Raw genomic sequence first — 25,320 nt, 5'->3', positions numbered from 1 at the left:
ATAAACAGTTTTGTTGTGAAATAGAAACTAACAAAAAGCAAAATGGAGCTCTGAATAATAGTTTTTTTTTTTATTACTCCGACAAATTCTGCTTTCAAAAGTATTTTTTTTTAAATCGCTGTTCATTTCTATTGTTTATTATTGTAAGTAGAATTTTCTATTTATGAAACAAAAGTTGTAAAGTTTTTTATATAGCCTATACAGAGCAGCAAACCAAAATTATCTAAACAAATATTATGTTACAAAACAACAGACAGATAAAAATCTAACAGCAAAAAAGAAAAAAAGGAAAAGATAACTCAAGTAAAACATTAAAACTCTCCACAGAAGGCAGTAGGAAAAGCACAGGTGTAAATAATGAGATTTGTTAATTAACTACTGAACAGAGTCATTGTTAATGTCTTCTATTGAGGATAACAACACTAACCCTTTGTGGCCCAATTATCTTCTTTATCTTTAACCCTTTTAATAATAATAGCATTATTATTAACAACCAACCCGTCTCTTTGAAAAGGTGTCTGCTTTAGAGTTTAACTACATACAGGATTAATAATTTACTGCAAAGACCATAAAATATCAATATACATAGTGTATAGTGTTGTCAGGTTGAGACTGTGTGATATGTGGAGATGTGGTTCTGGTTATGACAATGGGTCTGTTAATTGGTTTGATTGGTTAAAGCAGATCCTGTAATAATCATACCTCAGTCCTTGTGGTGACGGTGTTGAGTCTGAACCAGCAGAGGGAGCTGTGGCAGCTCTGGTCCTCCTCCTGCATCCTCATTCAGCTTTGCACTAAAAGAGAGGAAAACATAACGAGACTGTGAGTGTGTGTGATGATTCTCCAACCGTCTCTGTCCCAGAAAGCAGGAAGTGACGGTGTAAATAAAGCATCAAGGCTTCAAATGAAACGGTCGCAGCTCAGATATGTTGAGTCAGGAGACGACACGGAGGCTGCAGAGGTGTTCAGACGAAGCAAATGAAACTGTCAACACTGTGATTGTTTGATACGTCTGGGGCCAGAGGAGCTGTGGGGGGCCCTGACGTCACTCAGGTAATAGAGTCAGTACATTAAGGTGAAATATTTTATTATAATTAAAAGCAGAGAAGCTTATAAATATTTAAATGTTCAATATTTTCTAAGTCTAAGTAAAAAACAGATGAGTATTCAAAATTAAACACCCAGAGAAACCAAATTATGCAAGTAAGTGTTGGATGGTGGGTCCAGGTGGTGAGGGGGCGGGTCTTAGCTGTGACATCACAAAGTGACAGGAAGTCCTGACGGCTGGTTTTATGGCTCAGTTTCTGAATACAGGCGCATTTCTCTGTGGACTGAGGCTTTGATACTTTCACAGTATTAATATAGAACCTAGAGCTGCTTTATAATCACACTACACATGGACATCTACCTTTATACTGTATGGAGCTTTAACACAAACATCTACCTTTATACTGTATGGAGCTTTAACACAAACATCTCTACCTTTATACTGTATGGAGCTTTAACACAAACATCTACCTTTATACTGTATGGAGCTTTAATACAAACATCTACCTTTATACTGTATGGAGCTTTAATACAAACATCTACCTTTATACTGTATGGAGCTCTAATACAAACATCTACCTTTATACTGTATGGAGCTTTAACACAAACATCTACCTTTATACTGTATGGAGCCTTAACACAAACATCTACCTTTATACTGTATGGAGCTTTAATACAAACATCTACACAGGTTAGTGCAGTATATTTCCAGTCCTATATAGACCCTCCAAAGGGTCACAGGTTGAATCTATCCAGTTGGAAGATGGTTAGGCTAAGACTTATTCCTGCATCGATCTTTTTTCATCTTTAAATTTAATATTTTCACTTTGACTTCGGAAAAAAACAAACTTTTATAATGAAATCTGAAAAGTTTAGAAAGGGACAGATTGTAATGTTGCACAAATGTTAACGTTTTAACAGTTTGTTCTACTTTATCAGATCATCATATATAATCTTAAACTGAGAAATAACAAGGATTGCAGCTGTGAGATAACATGTGGTGGAGAAAACACTGAAACATTTCCCTAACAGTCAAGATCAATACTTCCACTTATTGTTATCTTCACTGTTACTACTACTGCTGTTACTGTTTGTTCCATCTCCATGTGATGATGCTGGTAAACTCTTCCTCTGAACAGACCATAAAACAAACACCGAGGATCTGTTTGTCCTCAATCCACACACACGTCCTGCTAATGACAAACAGCCTCGGCCTCCAACCACCTCTGCTTTACAGGAGGCGGGACTTTGAATCTGAATCCGAGCAAGTGTTTCCCTACAGGGAGCGTAACATCATTTCAGATTCCTTTTTAGTGAAGCAATGAACATTCCCACATGTTGGTGTGAGCGACGTTCACAGACCAGGCGGTGCAAGCCAAACCAAAAAAACAAAGAAGAAAAAAGAAAAAGAAACAACTCCCTTCAGCCTGTTTTCTACCTCTGATCAAAAAACACCACAACAAAGCGTAACACTCTGGATGACTGACCGCTGATATTTAAAGGGATACGGCAACATTTTTTTTTCGTGTCTTTGCCTCAGTCCAGAGTCCATGACCAGCAGATAGACACCATCCTTTCGACTGTGCGTGCAGTAACAAGGGAGATAGAGCCGAATCGCCCGTAATTAGCTTATTAGCTCAAACGCTGGAAGTGTATGGGTAGTGTTAGCCTGCCTCCACCTAAAGTCATCAGAGAAACTCTTCACCAACTCTAAACGGAAACCGGCGGGCCGATCTTCGTCTCAGAGCTGACAAAACTCTTCGGTAAGGCATCTTGAGCGGTCAAATGCCGCTAACGGGACGAGATCGGTCAAAACGGAGGGTTCAAGCAGAGACGGTTTATTTTGGTTCAAGCTAGCTACATCGAGGGTAGCTTAGCTTCCTATTTCAAAGTAAAAGCACAAATTCTATCGTCATGGTTTTCTGTATGTAAAGGGCAACGGGTGTTTTATTTTGTGAAAGTAACCGGAAGTGCGTTGGTCACAACGGCTAGCTTGAGTAGCGCTGAATTCGTCCGAACAAAATTGTAAACAGCTGGTATTTAGACAAATTAACGACACACTGCTGATCTAAACGGCTACTTTCTCGCCTAAAAATGTTTGAAATGTCGATAAAGTGATATATTTACAGAGTTTAGAGCTGATTTCGGCTCAGGTAGGAGGCAGGCTAACACTACCTATATACTTTGAGCTAAGCTAATTACAGGCGATACGGCTCTATCTCCCTTGTTACTGCACGCACAGTCGAAAGGATGGTGTCTATCTGCTGGTCATGGACTCGGGACTGAGGCAAGACACGAAAAAAAAAAGTTGGCGTATCCCTTTAAGGTTCGTTCACCGGTAATCGTAAATTATTCATCACAACCACTCATCAAATCAAGCTTCAGTGTTCCAGATGTTTGTTTTCACCGTGTGTTACATCCAACACCGGGCGGCGGCTGCTGGTTTCCAATAACAAGGCTGAGCAAGGGTCTATATTATTCACTGTGTGTTAATGAATGATTGGTGATTTGATCAACAGGTAATCTGATTACTTAAACATGCAGCACAATGAAATGATAAGACCCTTAAAGAGGCGATCGGCCACTCTGTTGTCGGTTTCGTTTCATCGTTGCTCATATTGGAAAAGAGCAACACCAAGAAATTATTTTGGTTTGTTTTTGTCACACAATGTGAGTCTCCCTCATCAGATGAATGCTCTGGTTTTTACCTTGTTTACTTCGTCTTTAAACAAAAACAATGTGCTTTTCTGTTTTTGATTCCCAGGGGCAGGCAGACCTTCTTCAATTTTTCCCAAAAATGACAGAATTGCATAATAAAAGTGAGACTAATCAATAACACAAAAATCAAAGGTCTAATGTTTCTGCTTCTTTTTCTTCCAAATGCCTGCACTTTTATTCTGCAGAAATTACATTTATACACATCTAATTTAATTTGCAGGAGAAACATATTAAGAGAGCACAATGAATCCCACTTGGATTATGTTTCAACACTATTGCAGCACTACTGATAATAATTATAGTCTTTTCCTAACCATATCTGCTCAGTTACAAAATGTCAACACTGCAAAATGATCTCTATTTAATATTCGTTTCATATTGCACCTTGCAATACAATATCTGCTAATGGCAACTAAAGCCGCTAACAACTATAATTAGATTCAGGCACTTGCAGCACTATAGCATTAAGCATTACTTAATAACAACGAATAGAGGCTACACGTTCACAAAACATAGAAAAATACAAACTCTGAAAATCTACGGCCACCATCCACCACAAAACATTGATTAGCAAACAGTATGAAAACACTGTGATCATTATATCTGTGGCAGCAATAACTCCTGGAAACAGTTTTTTTTAAGTTGGAAAAACAAACCGTATAGCATTGTTTTGTGAGATCCAGTCTGCTCTTTGAATTTCAGGTTATATTTCACTGAAAAACTGCACATTCATGGACAAATCGATGTTTAAAAATCAAATAACAATGACGACGTAACTGATGAGACCCAACAGGAACACTCATTGGTTTCTGCCACTCTGTCTCTTAGAAACAATATCTCTCTATGAATGTCACTGCTACTGTAGGCTACATGTTATGATTATGTTTGGTGGGAACGTTTTTTCTCATGAAACTAAGCGTTATATTGTATAATCTAAGTGTTAATAAAAGGCATCATAGATTTGTAACCAAGATCTCAAAATAGCTAATATTATTTCTGAGGTTCTGGGCAAAATCTAATGACGCCACCATAGTCTATTCTGATCACTGCACCTGCTTTGGTTCCTAAACACGAGCTGTGCAGATTTTACTCATCAAAGTCTGTTTACAAGTCCTCAGCAACCAGTATACAAGTTATTATAGCTGTTTTGACATGGTTTGAATAAGAAAGACAATGTCTCTTGGTCTGCTGCATTGATTTCAATACTTTTTTTCGTCCATCATTGTAAATAATGTTGCACATGTGCAATGCTAAATCTATTGAAATGTTAATGTCTCTTCACACAGAGTGGGAGGAACTCCACAGCTTTTTCTCACTCCTTTTCAAATATGTATGATTATGCTTTTGTGTTTTTGTTTCAAATTTTTGAAGAAGGAATAAACTGAAATTGTGCTGTTTGAATGTACAATGTAGAAGTAATAGAAATAGCATATATAAGGAAAAAACATTGAATGAGAAGGTGTGTCCAAACTTTTGATTGGTGGCGTATGGCCTATATGTAAAAGAAAATAAGGCACAATTTTTGTTTGTTCCTACTCCTTTTTGAATATGTATATGATTGCTTTTGTGTTTCCAATTTTTGTTCTTCATCTTAAATGTTATTTACAGATGAAGGAATAAACTGAAATTGTGCTGTTTGAATGTACAATGTAGAAGTCATAGAAATATATATAAAGAAAAAACATTGAATGAGAAGGTGTGTCCAAACTTGACCACTGACTGGTAGCGTATGTATATAGGCCTATATGTAGGAAACAAAATAAGGCACAATTTCAGTTTGTTCCTTCATCTATAGCCTAAATAACATAGCTAAAGAAGTTGAAGAACAAAAACACAAAAGCACAATCAAAAGGAATGACTGGTAGTGTATATATATATCGTATATATATATAGGCTAAAGAGATAAAAAACAATTTTATATCTGCAGAAAACTGATGATGATGATGACTCAGTGGGTGTACCTACCTCGGGAGTGTATTGATGAGTTGCTGTCACTGCTACTTCACATTCCCATAGGAAGTGAGTGGAGCCGCCGTCAGCCAATCAGATTCGCGTATCCCGCTCCGACAACAAACAAAAGATCGAGGCTAGCCGAGTAAGCCGAGCCGAGCTGAGCCGAGCTGAGCTCCTCAGACTTGGTCGATCCGTCTAGTCTAGCGTCTTTACTTCTTTGCTGCGGTGCGACGATTATTAGCTCCTCTAGTCTTTTAACTTTCGTTCCTCGGATCGTCTTCCCCTGGTGTCTTTGTGTCAGCTGATGTCAGCCCGAGCCCTTTTACAGCAGAAGCTAAACGCGTTTTTAGCTTCGTTAGCCCCTCGGCTAACTAACTAGCTCTGTACAAACAGCGAAGCCAGTTAGCTTAGCTTAGCCTGCTAACTAGCTTTGCTGCTAACCCCCCTCCTTCCTCCTCCTCCTCCTCTTTAACAAACTTGACACTGACTGACACAAGTGGCTCTGGCTTGTTGTTGCTGACAAGCCATTTATTTTTTTTATTTTTTACTTTTATTTTAGTTTTTTGTGACTAACACCAGCCGTGATGTCGGGACAGTCGTCGGGCTGCGGTGGGTTCCTCATGTCGGTGGTGGTTCACGGAGACGCGGCTCTGAACGAGCAGGAGAAGGAGCTCAACCAGAGGCTGCGGCGGCTCTACCCGGCCGTCAACGAGCAGGAGACCCCGCTGCCTCGCTCCTGGAGCCCGAAGGACAAGTTCAGCTACATCGGTCTCTCTCAGAACAACCTCCGTGTGCACTATAAAGGTAATGACACGGAGACACACGCTCTCGGTTCGGCACTTTTATAAAAAAACATTTTAATGCTAACGGTAGCTTAGCTTAACGGTTATTAACGGATGCTGCCGTTGTGGCTAAAAACAAAGTCGGCTAAGCTAAGCTAAGCTAGGCTAGGCTAGCAGCTTCATCATCAACAACAACAACAAGGCAGAGGACATCTTAGTCAAAAACTGACCTGCTAGCTCGTTAGCTTAGCTTCTTTCCCCTGTGAACTGTCACTGTCACAATCCGATCTGAAATATAACATTTTACACGCAGCACCGACCTTTTGTTCGTTTTGTTTTGTTTAGTTTTTCCTTTATTTTCTCTCGGTTCGCCTATTTTGTGTCTTTATTTGTGCTGTGCTGTCATCAACGTTTGCACTCCTGTGTTATTATTTAATCATGTGTCCTCATCACCACCCTGTATCGCACCATATAAATAATAATTAGTGAAACTAATTGTCCAGTTGACTTGATTGAATTGCGTTTTAACCTGGACAAATGATAATTTGCACAGGCACCTGCTAGCTCGCTAGCTTAGCTTCCTTCCCCTGTGAACTGTCACTGTCACAATCTGTCTTTTGGTTTAAAAATACAACAGCACCCAACCTCTTTTGTTTTGTCGTGTTTTCTCCCTGTTCGCCTATTTTGTGTCTTGTTTGTGTTGTGCTGTCACCTATGTTGCACCCCTGTGTTATTATTTGATTATCACCCTGTATTGCACTATATAAATAATAATAATTATGATAAAAAACAGTTAACATGCACCCATTTATGTCTGATAATAAAGTACAACCTATACTAATCCCAGTTATATGGAGCAGCTTCATCATCAACAACAAGGCAGAGGACATCTTAGTCAAAACTGACCTGCTAGCTCGTTAGCTTAGCTTTAGCTTCCCCTGTGAACTGTCACTGTCATCATCTGATGTAAAATACAACAATATACATGCACCCACCTTTTTTTTTTTCTTTCTCTTCTCTCTGCTTTGCCCCCCTTTTTTTTTTAATTTTTTAAATCCAAACCTGAATAATATTCGCATACAACAGAGGCACAATTGGAACAAAACAAAACAACAGTACAACCAACAGGAACAAGAACAACCAACCAACCAAGCAAAATAAATACAATAAAATAATACAATAACAATACATGGTTTGAAATGGGGATGGATGAAGCAGGGACACACAACACAGTCAAAACCCTGTATTGCACTATATAAATAGTAAAAACAATTTACATGCGCCCATATGTCTAATAATAAAGTAGACAATCTAAACCCAGTTATATGGCTGGTTAGACTGGTCGTCAGTCACATAATCATTCTAGCCAAAACGGATGGGACTACACACGAGCCTCTTGATCAGGCTAATGTAGCATTACATGGTGATTTTTTATTTTAATGATAGGAAATACAGTGTCAGATATCACGATTAGGGATCGACAGCCCTACAAGTGATGTAGTTATTGGTAATAATGATAATAATATTATGTATAGATAATAGCCCTGTGCTGCTGAGGTTTGGCTATCAAGTGTCTTCTCTGACATTCAGGTTGGACGAGTTGCTTAGCAGAGCTGCTATCCAGAGGGGTTTTGGTGCAGGCCTACAATAATAGGCTGATGTTTTCCCTTAAAAAAAACCAAGGTGTAACTGTGTTTCCTGGGTGTGCTCTGCTGTTCTGGCTCTGACCAGCTCTGAACACACTCTCTCTTCCTTGTTACAGCTAGATTGTTCTGTATTTGTGCAGTGAAATCACCCAGATGTATCTTCTCTTATAGCAGCAACACACACAGAGAGACAACTTTTACATGAATCATCACCAGCAGCTCAGGTCAAAAACACACTTTATGTCCAAAGTGTTTAAGTGACAGTTTGAGGCAGTCTATAAATAACTAGTTCTGCTATGTCAAATGTAGTATGCAAATATAAGTGTGTATGGTGGCAGGCTGTAAATCAACCTTGACATGAATAAGTTTAATGTGGACGACTAGTAAACTTTTTTTTCCAGATGATCTCTGTGCCTAATTTGCATATATGTACCACACGTTTTATCTAAAACCTAATTAACAGAATATTCCACTCAGTAGTTTTTACTTCAACTAAAATGATCTCTATTGTGCCAGAGCTGAGATGACTACAGTATTTAAATAATTAGCTACTATTCAAGATAATGAGTATTTAGTTAATCAGCTAAGAGAGCTTTTAAAATAGAATAGAAAATACTCAATTAATCCTTAGGAGGGAAATTCAGAATGTCCAACAGCTTATATAACCTAAAATAATATGATATAATATAAAATGATATAAAAAGTAAAAATAGGATAAAATACAAACACTTGACTTGTTCTTGGTGCCTAGATACTAATGTTGTCACTGGTTTTAGTCTTATATAATGATAATAATAATCTGAAAAATCTTCAACTTCTACTTTTATAGGAAAATTAATGATGATAATAATAATAATGATATTACAGTAAGTGGTTATATTAATAAACACAATTAGAAACTCAAGAACTGCATCAATGCAACGCACTGATTTCATTTATCTGTCAGATGATTGTGTGTGTGTGTAACATCTTAGAACAACTGAAGCATGTCAGAAAGTTGTATTTCCATATTCCATTCAGCATTTCCCCTGTTCTCTGATATTTTATGCATGAGAACAATTGGGTTTCATGTTGCAAAGATTGAGCTCAACAAATATTAATTAAAGATAACAAAAAAGAACTAAAAATAATAATATTCTTCCAACCTTAGTTTTGAATACAGACGGTGTCAGTGAGTGAGTCCTCCAGCAACCATTTTGGCACAAGAGTAAATTTAAAATGGAGGTGAAAGTTTTATCAGTCTATGTAGTTAAAGACATTTTCCAGACTTCATGTGCTCTTGGCTTTTCCTGTGCAATAAAGTTTAAACCATTAATTATTTAATTGATTAATTAATTAATGAAAGCTCCTTCTTGTAACAGACGTAGAAGTTTTTTGACAGGTAGCTAATTGTATAAACTCACACGGCTCAAAAGTCCAAACGCTGAACAATGAAAGGAGAAAAATCCAGTTGTGATTTTCTTTCACATCTGCCCAGTGTGTGTGTGTGTGTGTGTGTGTGTCTGTCTGCTGCTTGTTAAACACACACACTGACTCAGCTGTACCGTTGTCAGGATTTAGGGTTTAATCTCCTCCACTGTCACTTGTTCTGCTGCTGATAACCTACAAACAGTCCACGCTCTGCGCTCTCTGGGCCGGGAATTCAAGTGAATCATTGAAAACTCTCAGGTCGTCGTGGCTGCGTTCATATTCAGTATCTCTTCTCTTTCCCCTCCATTGATCGCCGAGTGGTTCAGTTTCCATTTAAGTGTTATAACCACCACACTGTCTTCTTCACCTTTTAAGGTCATGGCAAAACCCCTAAAGATGCGGCGTCCGTGCGGGCCACCCACCCCATCCCGGCCGCCTGCGGGGTCTACTACTTCGAGGTGAAGATCATCAGCAAAGGCAGAGACGGGTGAGCAGCAGAAACATCTCACACAAACAACTTGTTAGCAGCAGCGTCGCTCGAAGGGACGGCCGTGTCCTCACCGTTTGAAAAAATTAAAATATGAACGTGAAGCACGAGTGAACACAGCAGCAGGTGAAGTTTCAGTTCTGTAAAACTTAAAGGGATAGTTCAATATTTTGGCAAATTGGCCCATTGCCATAACCCCTATAGTCATAGCAGTAGGTTCGTTACCTTTAATTGTCGGTGCAAGCTATTTTTAGAACGGCGGAGCAGAGCCGTGAGCTGCTCAGAGCTACGCTACGGAGGCTCATGGGATTTCTTTGGTTTCCCTCATCAAACTCATCAAATACACAATCCAACAACTCCACAACGCTCTGGTGGACAAGTTGTGACCTGCACATTCACCACGCTATGAGATAATAACACAACGTTACCAGACAGAGTTGTTTTAGAGGGAAATTCATGCAAAACCGCTGATGTGCGTTGCCTTCAGGGACAGTTTTTCATCAAGCAGTCTCTGTATTTACCTCTAAAACAACTCTGTCTGGTAACGTTGTGTTATTATCTCATAGCGTGGTGAATGTGCAGGTCACAACTTGCTAATAAACGCCTAAATATTAATTGTACAGTGTTAAAATCACCCCGCGATCGTTTAGCATGTCTGTTTGGGGAGCAGCAGTGAAACGGGTCCCCGCTGAAACACAAAAATGCACATCATAACAAAATAAAGACCAGTTTTTGGTATGAAGCGATAGACCACACAGTCCTATGTTACATGATGAATGTCAGCATATTAACATGGGGTCTGCATCTGTCAGCATGTGTATTTGTTAACATGCTAATTGCACAGTAAACATTAGAATCATCACAGGTTGCACCACATTGAACACAAGTGTAAACGGTCATGTGTCCTGTATCCACACACAACTACACCGGTGGAAATACTTCTATTTATTGTCTTCTTTCTTTTTAAATTTACCCACGGTAATATGTGATCAGAGGCCTGTACTGCGAAGGAGGCTCAACATACCTAGGCTTTGTGCTCAAGATGCAGCTCAACAAACCCTCAAGTCCGCAATCAGAGCTAAACGGTACTGTGACGGTGGTTAGTAACTTAATTAGTCAAGTCCGGTTCTCAGCTTTGTGCTCTGCGCGCGTTCACATAAAAGGGGGCGTTTGACGTCATATTATTCTACTTCCGCACGAAATTGATCCACAACGGGCTGATTTCAGCCAAGACGAGTGCAATTGTTTTAATGGAGAGAGTATGAGCGATATTTAAAAAAAGCACGATCGCAGCCTGAAGCAACAGTGTTGCTGCAAATATGACAAGAGAGGAGGCTGCTTTTAATTTTTCTGACAACTCTTGCGCTACTTTTAAATATGAAGCTTTATCCATATAAACTAGAGCAACATCAACTGTCATTTTAAATTGTGTTTTATATTGTTATATATTTCACTGATCGCAATTATAACGCGAGTGTGTGTTTTATTGGAAGCGAGGCTGGATAGGTTACAGTGAGGTTTTTTTTAGGTGCTGTAGCTACAAGCAAATCTCATAAACAAAGACCTTTTTAAATGTGAAAACAGCGGAGACTTATTGAAGATTTGCGTTTGGGCAACACTGAAATATAACAGGCGACACATCGGAATTAATTTATTCACGGCCACATTAAGTGAAATTATTAACTTTACCGATTATCCATCTGATTATCTGTCCTGCTGCGAGCAAACAACTTCTATCAGTGGTGACTGACTGTATATAAAAGTAAAATATAGGCTATAGTCTAATATATAATGAGCTCCTGACGCTCAGCTCAACGGGTGAGGAGGCGGAGACTCAGCGGAGACGCTCAGAGAAAGTAAACGGCAGCGATCAGCTGATCTCTCCCTCCGTACAAACGCTCCGTTCTGATCCAGCTCCACTGGACTTTCAAAGTAAAGGTGCCGCCAGCTGTAAATGAGTTAAAATAGTGAAACAGCGGCGCTTTTACAGCCGGTTTTATGATTAAACTCGGAACATAACCTGGTCGGGACCAGGTTATGAGCTAAGCATAAGTTACCATGGTGATCTAGCCTCGTTAAAAGACAGCCACCTTCGCAGTACAGGAGAGGCTGGCTTTACACTCAACATACCTCGCTAACCCACTAAACTGGCTTTGCAGTACAGGCCTCTGATCTCACTATGGAGACTGGAGAGGAGATGCGTGTTAACGTCAGGTGTAAACGGTGTGAGTCACATCATGAGCTAATGAGCTAATGCTAACAGCCTGCTCCGTTTGTGACATCACACACTACAACACAAAGAAATGGATGGATAGAAAATGGGAGATAAGAGTTTTTTTTTTTCTATCATAACTAATGAGATGCTCATGTGACATGCTGCATTAATTTAGAGTTGGTGAAAGATTTAATAAAAATGTGCTAATAGATAAACAGAAGAGCAGACCGGTCTAATCTGGACGTACAGCAGCTCTGTAGCTTTTTATTCTTATTCATGACACAAACTTGAATGAGGATTTTAACCACATCACACTGGCAGCTATAAATATACATATATATTGTAGTTATTATACATTTCTTCCAGATTATTTGTTCTCTTTGCATGAAGCGCTGGTCATCTCATCTTTTTGTGGCAGATCAGAGATCAGTTAAAGAAAAGACGGCGGCTCAGATGAGATCACAGTCCCGCTCTCCTCCTCCTCCTCTGACTTTAGACTCTTAGAAGACGTGTTGAGATGTTATCAATATCTCATCAGACACGTCCTCACGCTGTTTCACACTCTCTGTAGGAACACACACACACACACACACACACATGCACTATAAATCATTCTGAAATCACCGGGTTGTGCAGCAGTCTGAGTTTATTCAGCACGTGCCGCATCATAGCGAGTGAGACTTTTGGAGAATTCACATCAAGAAACAGTTTGAGGCACAAAACAGGATTAAAGTCTCCACAGGGTTAGAGGTCAATCTGCAAGTCTGATGACATCACAGGTTGTTTTCAATCACGTTGACCCCTTGAACCCGAGACATCTGAAAACTCATCGTCCGTCACTTTCTCCTCATTTACTGGAGTTTGTGTCGTCCAGGAATTCAAACATTCATTTGATGAGTTTAATTCAATATTATAATGATTAGTAATATTGAATATTATTATAATTATATTCAAAAGTACAGTAATTGAGCCTGAGACACAAATACATGAATATCTGCTTAGGAGTTGGACAACTAGTGATTATTTCCACGATCAGTTAATCAGCTTATTATTCATGTGGACTTTAAAGGTGTACAGAAATGTCCGTTTGTCCTGTTTGTCGCGCCGAGTTGTCACGAGCTGCAACACGAGTTTACCCGAGCAAGGAAAACAAATTTGATTGGTCGTTATCGAGCGGGCGGGATATTCAAAGTGTGGGGCGAGCCCGAGCTCCGTGTGTGTGTGCGTTTCTCAGACGTTTGAATGACGGATTACGGATCCAATATCAGTGGCTGATGAATCGTGTACAGGCTGACATATAATCCGTGCGCCTGCATTATCCAATGCGGGGGAAAAAAATACACACTTTCATCCCGGATTTACTCAAAAATAGAATTTTGCACAAAGTTTGGCCTACAACGTCTGAAAGATGAGTTATTACACTAATTTTATGACCCAGAGTGGGCTTAAATTCAATTTTCTTTTCTGTACACCTTTAAAAAACACAACGTCCCAGAGCACGAGCAGACAAGACGTTTAGTAAATGTCCTCTCCTTACAGCTGGAGTTGGGTTGGTCATCTCTGGCATGAAGCCGATGAGATACGCACCTCGATGCGCTGTCCTCAGTCCGATGCATTTAAGACGAATATGCAGCAGATTCAACAAAACCTGATAAAAGCTTCATATCTTGTGGAGCTGTTCGCCAGCGGAGCATGGAAAAAGCTTTCAATGCGTCGCTCGCCGCTCTTAGACGTAGCGGCTGCAGCTGCAGTGACGAACCCTGACCACACATACATCTATGGTGAACGTTAACGTAGCGTAGATCTTATTTAGGCCGAGTGAAAATGTCAAATAACATTTTATTTGGTTGGTTACATGTACAAATAAATGCAGAAAACACATCGAGTTTTACGACCAAACTTTTAATAACAGATAGATTTAGATTTTTTTTATTTTTTTATTTTTTAAGTTACATCCATTCATAGCTGTCCTACATTTGGCCTGCGCTCCGTGCATCGATGCGAATCGGTTAGTCGTCCCATCCCGACTTACAACAGTCAGAAAGACTCAATCCTCACAGTTCAGATCCTGGAAACAAGAAGTATTTTTACTTGAAAAATAATAAAACTACTATAACTGAATTACTAATTAAATTTTTTATTACTATTTAAATACTTTATTACTTAAAAAATTGGATTCAGTCCAAAATGAGACTGATGAGCTAATTGTTGGATGGATTTTGATCCACAGATGGGTTCTTGGTATGAAAACAAACAGATGTAGAGTTGGTAATAAAGTTTTATGATGTTTCTCTGTTTGAACATGTTTAATTAAACTCCTGTAACCTGTCTCTGCTCCTCAGGTACATGGGCATCGGCCTCTCAGCTCAGGGTGTAAACATGAACAGGCTGCCTGGTAAGACAACCACACGTTGTTTGCATTTCATTGATGTCAGTGTGTTGTGTTGTTGCTGTTGTTGCTGTTGCTGCTTGTGGGTGTGGTGAGAAGAAGTCGTCTGTTTTCATGTCACCGTCTGTGTCACCTCAGCCTCTCTCTTCTCTTCCTTTCTCTTCTCTTCATCCGTGTGGGTGTCGTTTCTTCTGTGAACTCATTTTCTGGTAGAGAATGAGTTTGGCCTGCGATGCGCTGGGTGTAGGTGCGACTGTGACTGATACACAGTTCATTTCAGTGTGTTATCTGACAATGATCTGATCACACATGAGGCTTTTCTCATCGGCAGAGACGCACGATTTCTACCAGGCTGGAAGTGAATGAGTTTCACATGAGTATACGCAGTGTCGTGAAAAAGTATTTGCCTTTTTTGTGTTTAAGATCCTTAAGATCTTCAGAGTAAATGTTTAAATGTTTGAGATCCTCAAACTAATTTTGATATTAGACAAAGATAACCCAAGTAAATATAAAATGCAGTTTTTAAATGATTATTTAATGTATCAAGGGGGAAAAAAAGCTCCGTGTGAAAAAGTAATTGCTCCTTCTTGTTAAATCATGAATTAACTGTGATAAACCAATTTTTTAAATTCCGCCCTCTACACCCTGATCACGGCCAGAGCTGTTGATTCAAGAAATAGCTTCAATAGAAAACTGTCAGACAAACTGAAGGAGGCTAAAGGCCGATTTTCACACCATTTTGTTGTGGACGACACATTTCCAGCGTCGGGGCCCAGTTATGAGTGCAAGAAATTAGGGCTGCCCCCGACCACAGATTTTCTTGGTCGACCAGTAGTCGTTTTATGGCGATTAGTCGACTAAACGTTGAAAACGAGTCTCCAAACCAGAGCAACATCGGAAAAAGTCGCTCTTGCCAAGGGAAAAAAACCCCACAACAACAAAAAACTGACAGCGAGTGAGTGTCACGACTTCTTGTATCTGGCCCTTCAAATTAAAAGCCCTATAGCCTTTCATATACTGTTCAGTCATATTGATTTTGACAAGACAGGACTCCACATGTCTTTTTTTTTTTTCAGCGACCAATCGACCAATCGACCAATGAAATTTTGGTCGGCTAATGATTTTTTTGGTCGACCAGTGCTTGGTCGACTATTTGGGGGCAGCCCTACGGGAAACAGCAAACAGTGATTTTGCATCTAAGATGAAAAGTCCAGCTTGTTAGAATTTTTTGCATTTCTACGATACTACGACGTGAACCTTGACGTTGACCAATAGGACAACAGAGCTCTGACGCATCGTTCACACACAGTGAAGCTACGTTAGCTCGCTTCATGTAGCAATATAAGTGAATGGTTTTGAGGTGAACACATTTGTTAACGTAGCTCATGTTCTCTGTGAAGAACAGTCGGTCAGACCGTCCTCTTCACCCAGGAACCAACCACCATTGTTTCTTCTTCCTGTCGGAGCTAAAGCCCACTAGCATCTCACACAGCGCTACAGTCGCCGTGACTGACGGTTTGTTGTGACGCCAACTCGCGCCGGGTTCGGTCACGATAAATCATATGTCGCTGTGATACTTGAGGTGCTGCCAGTTTCCAGACCAAGACACGGCTAGTGTTTATTCCCCTGTGATGGTTTAATCTGCCCATTGTGAAAGACAAAGAAATCGTGTAGTCTGAACCCGGCCTCAGATCTCAAAAAGCAACTAGCAGCTACTTTTCCACACAGGGTCAGGCAGGTTTGGATACTTATTACCTTATTAATAAATTAAATAATCATTAAAAAACTGCATTTTATATTTACTTGGGTTGTCTTTGTCTAATATCAAAATCAGTTTGAACATTTAAGTGTGACAAATACTCAAAAAAGTAAGAAATCACAAGGGGGCAAATACTTCTCACCGCATTGTATATATTATTGGTTTCAAAAATCTTACTGTTAAATGTTTTGTTTTATAATAAACTTTATTTGTATAGCACCTTTCAAAACACAGTTACTAAGTGATTTATAGATCAAGTAAAAATACCACCGTCTTAAAAAACATTTAGGAAAACATAAAACCAGAAACCTGATCTGCTTTACGGAGATAAAACAGTCACGAAAAAAGCATATAACCATAATCAGCAGTATTTATAATAATAATAATTGATGTAAAGCACATTAGTATGAAATGCTTTATAAGTGAAGCTGAAAACAAACAAATAAACTAAATAATGAATAAAAAGACCAGTTGACTGGCTCAGTTTTAAACCAGCTGCCGTTATCAGGCCCAACAGGACGGCAGCTCCTCCGCTCCGGCCTGAGAGCTGGACCCGCCCAGCAGCCCGGTCCCTCCACTCACAGATAACAGGCTGCAGAGTCTCAGCTGACGGACAGATGCTAACGACAACGCACTAACTGTGAGGAGCCGGTGCCAGAGCGCTGCAGCGTGGAGCTGAGCCGCTTCCTCCGCTGATGGATGATGCAGCAGCAGCACAATCCAGAACAGGGCTGCAGCTAAACGGATTATATTCATTATCGATTAATCTGCCGATTATTTAAACGATCAATCGATTCAATGGTCAATAAAATGTTAAAAAATGTTGAAAAATCACAAGACGACGTCCTCGAATGTCTCGTTTTGTCCACAAACCAAAGAGAGACTCAGTTTAATGTCACAAAGGAACAAAGAAACCAGAAATATTCACATTAAAGAACGACTCAAACCGATTATTCGATTATCAAAATAGTTGATTAATTTAATAATCGATTATTGATCGATTAATTGTTGCAGGTCTGATCCAGATCCAGGATCCTGCCTCTGGGTTTGTAAAGTAGAAACAGCCCGAGGCCGCCGTCCCTGTGGAGCTCAGATTGGACAAATAACTCCCATCACACACACACACACACACACACACACACACACACACACACACACACACACACACACACACACACACACACACACACACACAGGTTTAATACTCCCGAAGTTTTATATAACTAGAATTTTGTAGCTTTTAATCCCCACACACACTTCGTTTTTTTGTTCAGCAGTTTAAAAACACTGACTGAGCCTTGTTGTTTTTTTATTTTTTATTTTTTTGGTTTGTCCGTTCTACATGAGTGAATATCAGTCGTTGTGCGTGAAGAGCAGAGGAACAACAGAGACGATGTGCAGCTCGATGTCTGGGAGCTTTGACCGGCCGACTGATCAGCAGCCAGAGAAAGAAACGAAGGTCAAAACGCTGCAAATCTCCCAAAATCCTGGGCGCGAGTCCAGCTGTGAGCCGGAGCTGAATGAGCCGCAGTGAAAACAACAAGCTGCCGCCGCCGCAGCCGCCTCGCAGGGGAAAGTGTGAATATGAAAAGCGTGACGCTGCAGGATCAGTTCTCTTTTTTTTTAGTCATTTATCCTCCTTCACTGTCCTTGAGCAAGGCACTGAACCGCTGCAGGGCCACGTCAGAGTGCTGGGGCTGTGTAATGTGTATGTGGCAGTGGCACACATGCACAGTTTCTACTAAAGGTTTAAAAATGATGACTTTAAATTTCTACTTTGTACTTAATCAGTTTCTAAAAAAAAGCAGAGCATGAGTTTCTGACTGTTTTTTATTTTTTATTTAATGAAAACAGGATATGACATACAAATTTAGAAACATACAATGTAACATCAATGATATGAACAAAACCAAACAAACAAAATAAATCCAAACAGGACAGAAAAGTGCTTTAAAAAAAAAGGGAAAAAAGGATGTACGAAAACGAACGAATATACAAAAATTAAATTATTCTTTTTATGATTATTTCTGTGTGTGTGAATGGTGTTTGTCACTTGTTCTGTTATGATTATGAATGAGAATGTTGGAAAAAAAATACATAAATCCCCCCCCAAAAAAAAAAAAATTACAGTTACTACTCGTATACATTTAATCAAACTTAAAATTTTCCCATTTTTTATTCTGCATTTCTACCATGTCTTGATTTGTTGTGATGATTTTTTCCAAAAGAAATTAGCTTCCCACTTTATTTAAAAAAATATCCAAGTTCAAGTTCCTTTTTGATCGACTTTGTGACTTTTTTTTTTACAGTGCGATACATTTTCACTACAAACCCAGAGACTCACAAACTGTGGAGTTTTTGTTTCTTTGCACATTTACTTTACATTTCGACTACTTGGCACTACGCTGTGTGTGTGTGTTTGTGTTGTGTTTCGCATCTGTTTTGCATCCGTCTTTTTGTTCGCCACCTGCTTAGCGCTCACAAAATCTTTTATTAAACACATTTCCCTTTCGCATGCCCTCAGGTTGGGACAAGCACTCGTATGGTTACCACGGAGACGACGGCCACTCTTTCTGCTCGTCCGGCACCGGGCAACCCTACGGACCCACGTTTACAACGGGCGACGTGATTGGCTGCTGCGTTAACCTCATCAACAACACCTGCTTCTACACAAAGAACGGACACAGCCTAGGTAAAGAGCCACGTGCTGCCGACAGTAGTAAATAGATAAATGAACACATGACTGCACAGAGATGAACAGGAACTGCACATACAAAAACTTCCTGTTGGTTCGTGTGTTTCCCAGTTCCTGGATGTAAATGCTGCCCAGCTTATTGATAAAGATGATAATAATGAAGCTGAAATGAGCAGCAAGGAGCTTGTTTTATTTTGAAAAGATCTTTCTAAGAGACGACTGACTGGTGCATTGAATCCTACTCCATCATCAGCCCAGACAGTAAACACATTAGAATTGCAGCAAACATCATCACACATTGTGTTATATTCTAACTGTAAAAAAACAATGGGCAATAACTTCCGCCACTGTTTTGCAGAGCAGAGCCGCGAGCTGCTCAGAGCTACGCTACGGAGGCTAATGGGATTTCTTGGTTTCAAACTCATCAAATACACAATCCAACAACTCCACAACGCTCTGGTGGACAAGTTGTGACCTGCACATTCACCACGCTATGAGATAATAACACAACGTTACCAGACAGAGTTGTTTTAGAGGGAAATTCATGCAAAACCGCTGATGCACGTTGCCTTCAGGGACAGTTTTTCATCAACAGTCTCTGTATTTCCCTCTAAAACAACTCTGTGTGGTAACGTTGTGTTATTATCTCATAGCGTGGTGAATGTGCAGGTCACAACTTGTCCACCAGAGCGTTGTGGAGTTGTTGGATTGTGTATTTGATGAGTTTGATGAGTGAAACCAAGAAATGCCATGAGCCTCCGTAGCGTAGCTCTGAGCAGCTCGCGGCTCTGCTCCGCCGTTCTAAAAATAGCTTGCACCGACAATTAAAGGTAACAAACCTACTGCTATGACTATAGGGATTATGGCAATGGGCCAATTTGCCAAAATGTTGAACTATCCCTTTAACCCTTGTACTGTATATGCTTCAGTTTTCAACAACAAACATTTCTTATTTTATAATTGTCCACACTAACTCCTCCTGCAGATCCAGTGAGAGTGAGACCCAACGCTTGATTTGCTGAAACTGATGTATCAACACTTTTATTCATTCATTTATTTATTTATTATTCAAGTTCTTCTCATTTTGCATCGAATTATTCTGCATTTTTTTCTGGAGTCACAAGTTTTTTTGTTTGTTCTGTGCTCTACACATTCCTCTGTGTGCCTCCTGTCTGACTGATGTTTTTTCCACTTCCTCATTTACATGAAATTAAAGAAACCGGGTTTTTGCAGAGTGATGATGGAAACCAGGTTGGATCAGTTCATGTAAACAGAAACCACTGCCCTCCTTCACACTGACTCTCTCTCTCTCTCCCTCTCTGCAGGTATTGCCTTCACAGACCTACCAGTAAGTACCAACACACTCCTCCTCTGTTCACTGTTCTGTGTTGAGATGAAATGTTTTTTGTTTTTTTTTAACTTTCCATAATTAATCAGGGCTGTTAGGACTTGAGGCTATTTATGGAAACGGTTCACGGTTCACGTCCTTCAGAAAGTCCAAGTGTAGTCGAAGTGTTTACGCTGCGCTGGGATGGATCGGAGGCCGGGAGGCGCGTGACCTTCTGCTGTTGATCAGAGAGTCGGAGGTTCAGGCAGATTTCACCCTGAAAGCAACGTTATCGAGTGTTTTTAACCCTCCTGTTGTCCTCCTGGGTCAAGGAAAGAAGGAAGGACAAAGGGAAAGATGGGAAGAAAGGAGGGAAGGTAAAAGGGAAGGAAAGATAGAAGGAGGGAGGGAAGAGATTGGGTCAAAAAGGAAGGAAGAAGTAAGGACGAAGGGAAGGAAGGAAGGAAAAAAGGATTGTGGAAAGAAAGATGGAGGGAGGGAACAGATTAATTGAAGGAAGGGAAAGAAGGGAAAAGGGAAGGAAAGACAGAAGGAGGGAGGGAAGAGATTGGGTCAAAAGGGAAGGGAGGAAGGAATGAAGGAAGGAAAAAAGGATTGTGGAAAGAAGAAAGGAAAGAAAGATGGAGGGAGGGAACAGATTTGTTCAAGGAATGAAGAAGAGGGAAGGGAGGGAATAAGGATTGCGGAAAAAAGGAAGGAAAGATGGAGGGAGGGAACAGATTTGTTCAAGGAAAGAAGAAGGAAGGAAGAAGGGAAAGGGAAGGAAAGATAGAAGGAGGGAGGGAAGAGATTGGGTCAAGAAGGAAGAAGTAAGGATGAAGGGAGGGAGGGAGGAAGGAAGGAAGGAAGGAAAGGGAAACGGGACAGATTCGTTCAAGGAAGGAAGAAGAGGGAAGGGAGGGAAAAAGGATTGTGGAAAGGAAAGATGGAGGGAGGGAACAGATTCGAGGAAGGAAGAAGAAGGGAAAGAAGGAAGGGAAAAAGGATTGTGGAAAGAAGGAAAGGAAAAAGGAAGGAAATAAGGGATGATGGAGGAAGGGCAGAGATTGGGTCAGTTTGACCCAGAAGGACAACAGGAGTTTTAACAAGTTCATTCACATTATTTCAGTATCCAGTGACGATCTGGCTGTTTTTTTATGTCACTTATGCATTTAATCGCAGCAGTTTCAGCTTCATTCGGTTTTTATTTTCCTCGTCGTGTCTGATCAAACTGTCGATCCAGCAGCTGCACAAACACAACAGAGATTATCTGCTGCTGCTGAACACGATGGAGCGTTTAGCACAACGTTTTCCTCAGGTCGCTAAGAGCTGCACGTCTTCACCCCGTCAGACACAACGACCTCCTCCTCCTCCTCCTCCTCCTCCTCCTCCATTAACTCTAACGGGATTCATGCATCAGAATGTGAGGGAGACCCTTTTGTTTCCTCCCCCTCCCTCCTTCCTTCTGGCTCGGTAGCGAGTGAGAACGGAGCGCGGGCCGGTCGGCCGGTCGGTCGGCTGCGTTCAGAGAGGGAGAAGAAAATAAGAGTCTTAGCCGCCGCAACAATAATCCATTGAGCAGCAGCAGCAGCAGAACAGGCCTGGACCGGCGCCAGACATTCATGTTCCTCCAGAGTCCTGCGCTGAAGTGCGTCACCTCGCCACCGCTGACCTTTGTGGTTATTGGACCATGACAGAGGCGACTTTAAGAGACGACACACACACACAGACACACATAGACACACACACCTTTGTCCTTGTGCGATTCTTATGGGGATAAATTGATTTTACCAAACCTTAAACGGATAGTTCACCCAAAATTCAAATTTCACTCATTATCTACTCGCCCTCATGTGGACTAAGGGCTGGGAGAAGTTTCAGAGTCCTCCGTGCCTTCTCTGAGTTACGGGGGGGTCCACGCAGCAGTATTTGTCCATATAATGGTTGTGAATGGATACAACTTTTCTTCGTCCAAAAAGACACACCAAAAAACATCCAAATACCTCCATACTGCTCGTCTGTAATGTCCCTCTTGTATTGAAGCCCCGACATGAGAAATTGTTCCGAAAAAAATTAAATAAGTTTATATTTCAAGCTTGTTTGTAGCGGAAGCTCCCAGTGTCTCGGTTCACTGATCTTCCTGTGTCGGTGCAAATCTCGCGTGATTTGCACTGACCGGCGGAACAATTTCTCATGTTGGGGCTTCAATACAAGAGGGACATTACAGACGAGCACTATGGAGGTATTTGGATGTTTTTTGGTGTGTCTTTTTGGACGAAGAAAAGTGAGCACCATTCACAACCATTATATGGACAAATACTGCTACGCCGAGACCCCCTGTAACTCAGAGAAGGCACGGAGGACTCTGAAACTTCTCCCAGCCCTTAGTCGACATGAGAGTGAGTAGATAATGAGTGAAATTTGAATTTTGGGTGAACTATCCCTTTAAAGAGTCTATATGGAGGCTGTGATTGACTCAGTTGGATCCACACACCTGCTCGTCCTGTCATCACATCGCGTCATCGAGGAGCTCCAGTGAAAAGAGGAAACGGCTCTTAACCCCCCCCCCCCCAAAAAAAACAGAAATTGTCTTCACTTCAGCTTTCTGGTCCAACGACCATCACAGGGTTTAGATAAGTCACGTCCACAGCAGAAAGAACTATGAACTCTCCCTTTTCAGTCTCGTTCGCTAGAAACGACAGCGGACAGAGTCTTCGGTCAACATTAAACCAGAGTTTCAGTAGTTAATACCAACACCAATTTTCATAATACTCATTCGATCATGGCTGATAATATCTGATATTTGGCATTTTCATAATAATCTGTAATCTGCGATGGATGTTTTTTTTTCTTCTGATAATAAATGTCTTTTTAAAACGCACTCCTTTGGCTCTGATGCAGCGAGTCACCACTCTTGGCTGTGTAACAATGTCCCACCCAAATAATATTGATGATGTATGATAAAAAGACCTTACATTTTTGCACAGAGATCACGGTTTACAAAAAAGAAACAAACTATAAACTGTATTTATTCTAATATCGGGTGTGTTATCCTAAATTTTGACACCAAAACTTTCATTTTTACTGCAAATGAATGTCCTTGATTACTAATAATCGGTATCTGTACCTGCCCTGAAAAAACCATACTGCTCAATCCCTAGTTTTTTCTTTCCTTTTTGCTTAATTTCACATTTCTAAGTCATTTTTAAGTTTCAAATTGCAGGTTTATGTAAATGTACCTGGTGCTGGGTTTTGACAGTTTATTGGATTTTAAGTAGCAACAAATTAAATCATAATGCACATTTATCTGAAGGCTCTTTACAGGATCTTAGTTTATTACAGAGATAATAAACACATAGATGCAACGCAGTATTGATCCCTGAAGGAAACGATCACCTGCTGGTGGTGTGAACGATGTCATGACTTCAGGGTCCATGAAAAACAAAAAAAAATTACTCTTAGTAACCGGCAGCATAACAACTGAGTCACTCGTTGTGATGAATGAATCAGTCTGATAGATTCACTATAGTTCATCTCTGTAATAAAACTCTGTCTCTCCTGTCGCTAACATCTGCTCGCTGGTAAAATCCAGTTTTTATTTTAAAGGAGTAATTGCAGACAAAAGCTTGTTTCCTGAGAATTTTGTGGGTTTCCTGTTTTTCCTCTCACCGTTTCCTGTTTTGATTTATTGTTCAGATTACATCCCTTTCCTCCGCCGTCCTTAATTCTTGTCCTCTCGTCTCGCTGCAGCCCAACCTGTACCCGACCGTGGGCCTCCAGACGCCCGGCGAGGTGGTGGACGCCAACTTCGGCCAGCACCCCTTCGTGTTCGACATCGAGGACTACATGCGGGAGTGGAGGACGAAGATCCAGGCCCAGATCGACCGCTTCCCCATCGGAGAGCGCGAGGGCGAGTGGCAGTCCATGATCCAGAAGTAAGAGAGGACGGGAAAACTGAATTATTTCCTCTGTTTGAAAATGTGAACACAAGATGTCAGAGTCTGGTGGAAACTGGTCCAGTTCTAGTTCATTTGTTGTGAGAACTCTTTGAGATGAGATATGTGAATGTTTTCCTGATTAAAAAAAAAATTAAATTACTATTAAATCAATTTGCTGACTTCAAACGGTTGAAGGAGGCGATCTGATAACACAGAGGCCTCCGAGGACACGGCGTCACCGTGTCCTTTTTTAGTTTATTAAAATCTCCTCTCCTGTTGTCAATAAACACACCTAGATACCGAACTACAAGCTGTTCAGTGATTGGCTGTTTGCCCGTCACTCATAGCATTCAGGATGTTTCAATGTCCCACATCCTTGAGTTTTACACAGCTGACTTGTATCATCAGAACAGACATGTCCTGTGTGGCAACATAGAAAATTGAGGATGTGATGCATCGAATTGCATCGAGATGCATCGTATAATTGAATCGAATCGTAGGCTGGTGAAGATGCAACACCACTACAAGTTAAAACAACATTAATGTTACAAACTTAGCTGGTTTCATACCGACAGAGAAACGACTTCTCTAGTTGTTTGCAGCTCAGTGAACTGAAGATGTTTTAGTGCAGAGGAGACGACGGTGTGAGACTCCACTGAACTGTTGTTTTACACTCTGCTGTCGGTTTTTACACAGTTTTAGTCTTGTTTTGTTTTGTTTTTTGATGACATGATCTCTGAATGCCAGCTTCTATAACTATTCAGCAGTGAGGGTGTATCTGTGTCACATTTTAGGAAGTCGGCTCATATGTCGGTCGTTATTATCGAGCCGAGAGCCGAGACCGGAGGAAGCTTCTGGTTGTGTAGGTGACAGGAAGTCGCTGCAGGAGTGAAAACTGTTGGGACTGAGGTTTCTCTTCATGCTGTGCCCTGATGGGATTAGCACTCTGTTGCT

At 40.6% G+C, this 25,320-nt stretch overlaps 1 protein-coding gene across 1 annotated transcript in view; it reads left to right on the top strand.

The window, feature by feature from the left end:
* Positions 1 to 5,846: 5,846 nt before the first annotated feature.
* Positions 5,847 to 25,320, top strand: part of ranbp9 (RAN binding protein 9) — a 32,477-nt gene continuing 13,003 nt past the window's right edge. The window contains exons 1-6 of the mRNA XM_083992044.1: positions 5,847 to 6,522; positions 9,932 to 10,043; positions 14,601 to 14,653; positions 18,931 to 19,098; positions 20,427 to 20,449; positions 24,179 to 24,363. Of these exons, the coding sequence (XP_083848170.1) occupies positions 6,303 to 6,522; positions 9,932 to 10,043; positions 14,601 to 14,653; positions 18,931 to 19,098; positions 20,427 to 20,449; positions 24,179 to 24,363 (761 nt within the window). The 5' untranslated portion in view covers positions 5,847 to 6,302. The remainder of the gene's footprint in view (positions 6,523 to 9,931; positions 10,044 to 14,600; positions 14,654 to 18,930; positions 19,099 to 20,426; positions 20,450 to 24,178; positions 24,364 to 25,320) is intronic.

Source organism: Trachurus trachurus (assembly GCF_905171665.1).
Source record: "Trachurus trachurus genome assembly, chromosome: 17".
NCBI lineage: Eukaryota > Metazoa > Chordata > Actinopteri > Carangiformes > Carangidae > Trachurus > Trachurus trachurus.
The sequence above is the reverse complement of the archived record's forward strand: the minus strand, read 5'-3'. Positions and strand labels throughout refer to the sequence as shown.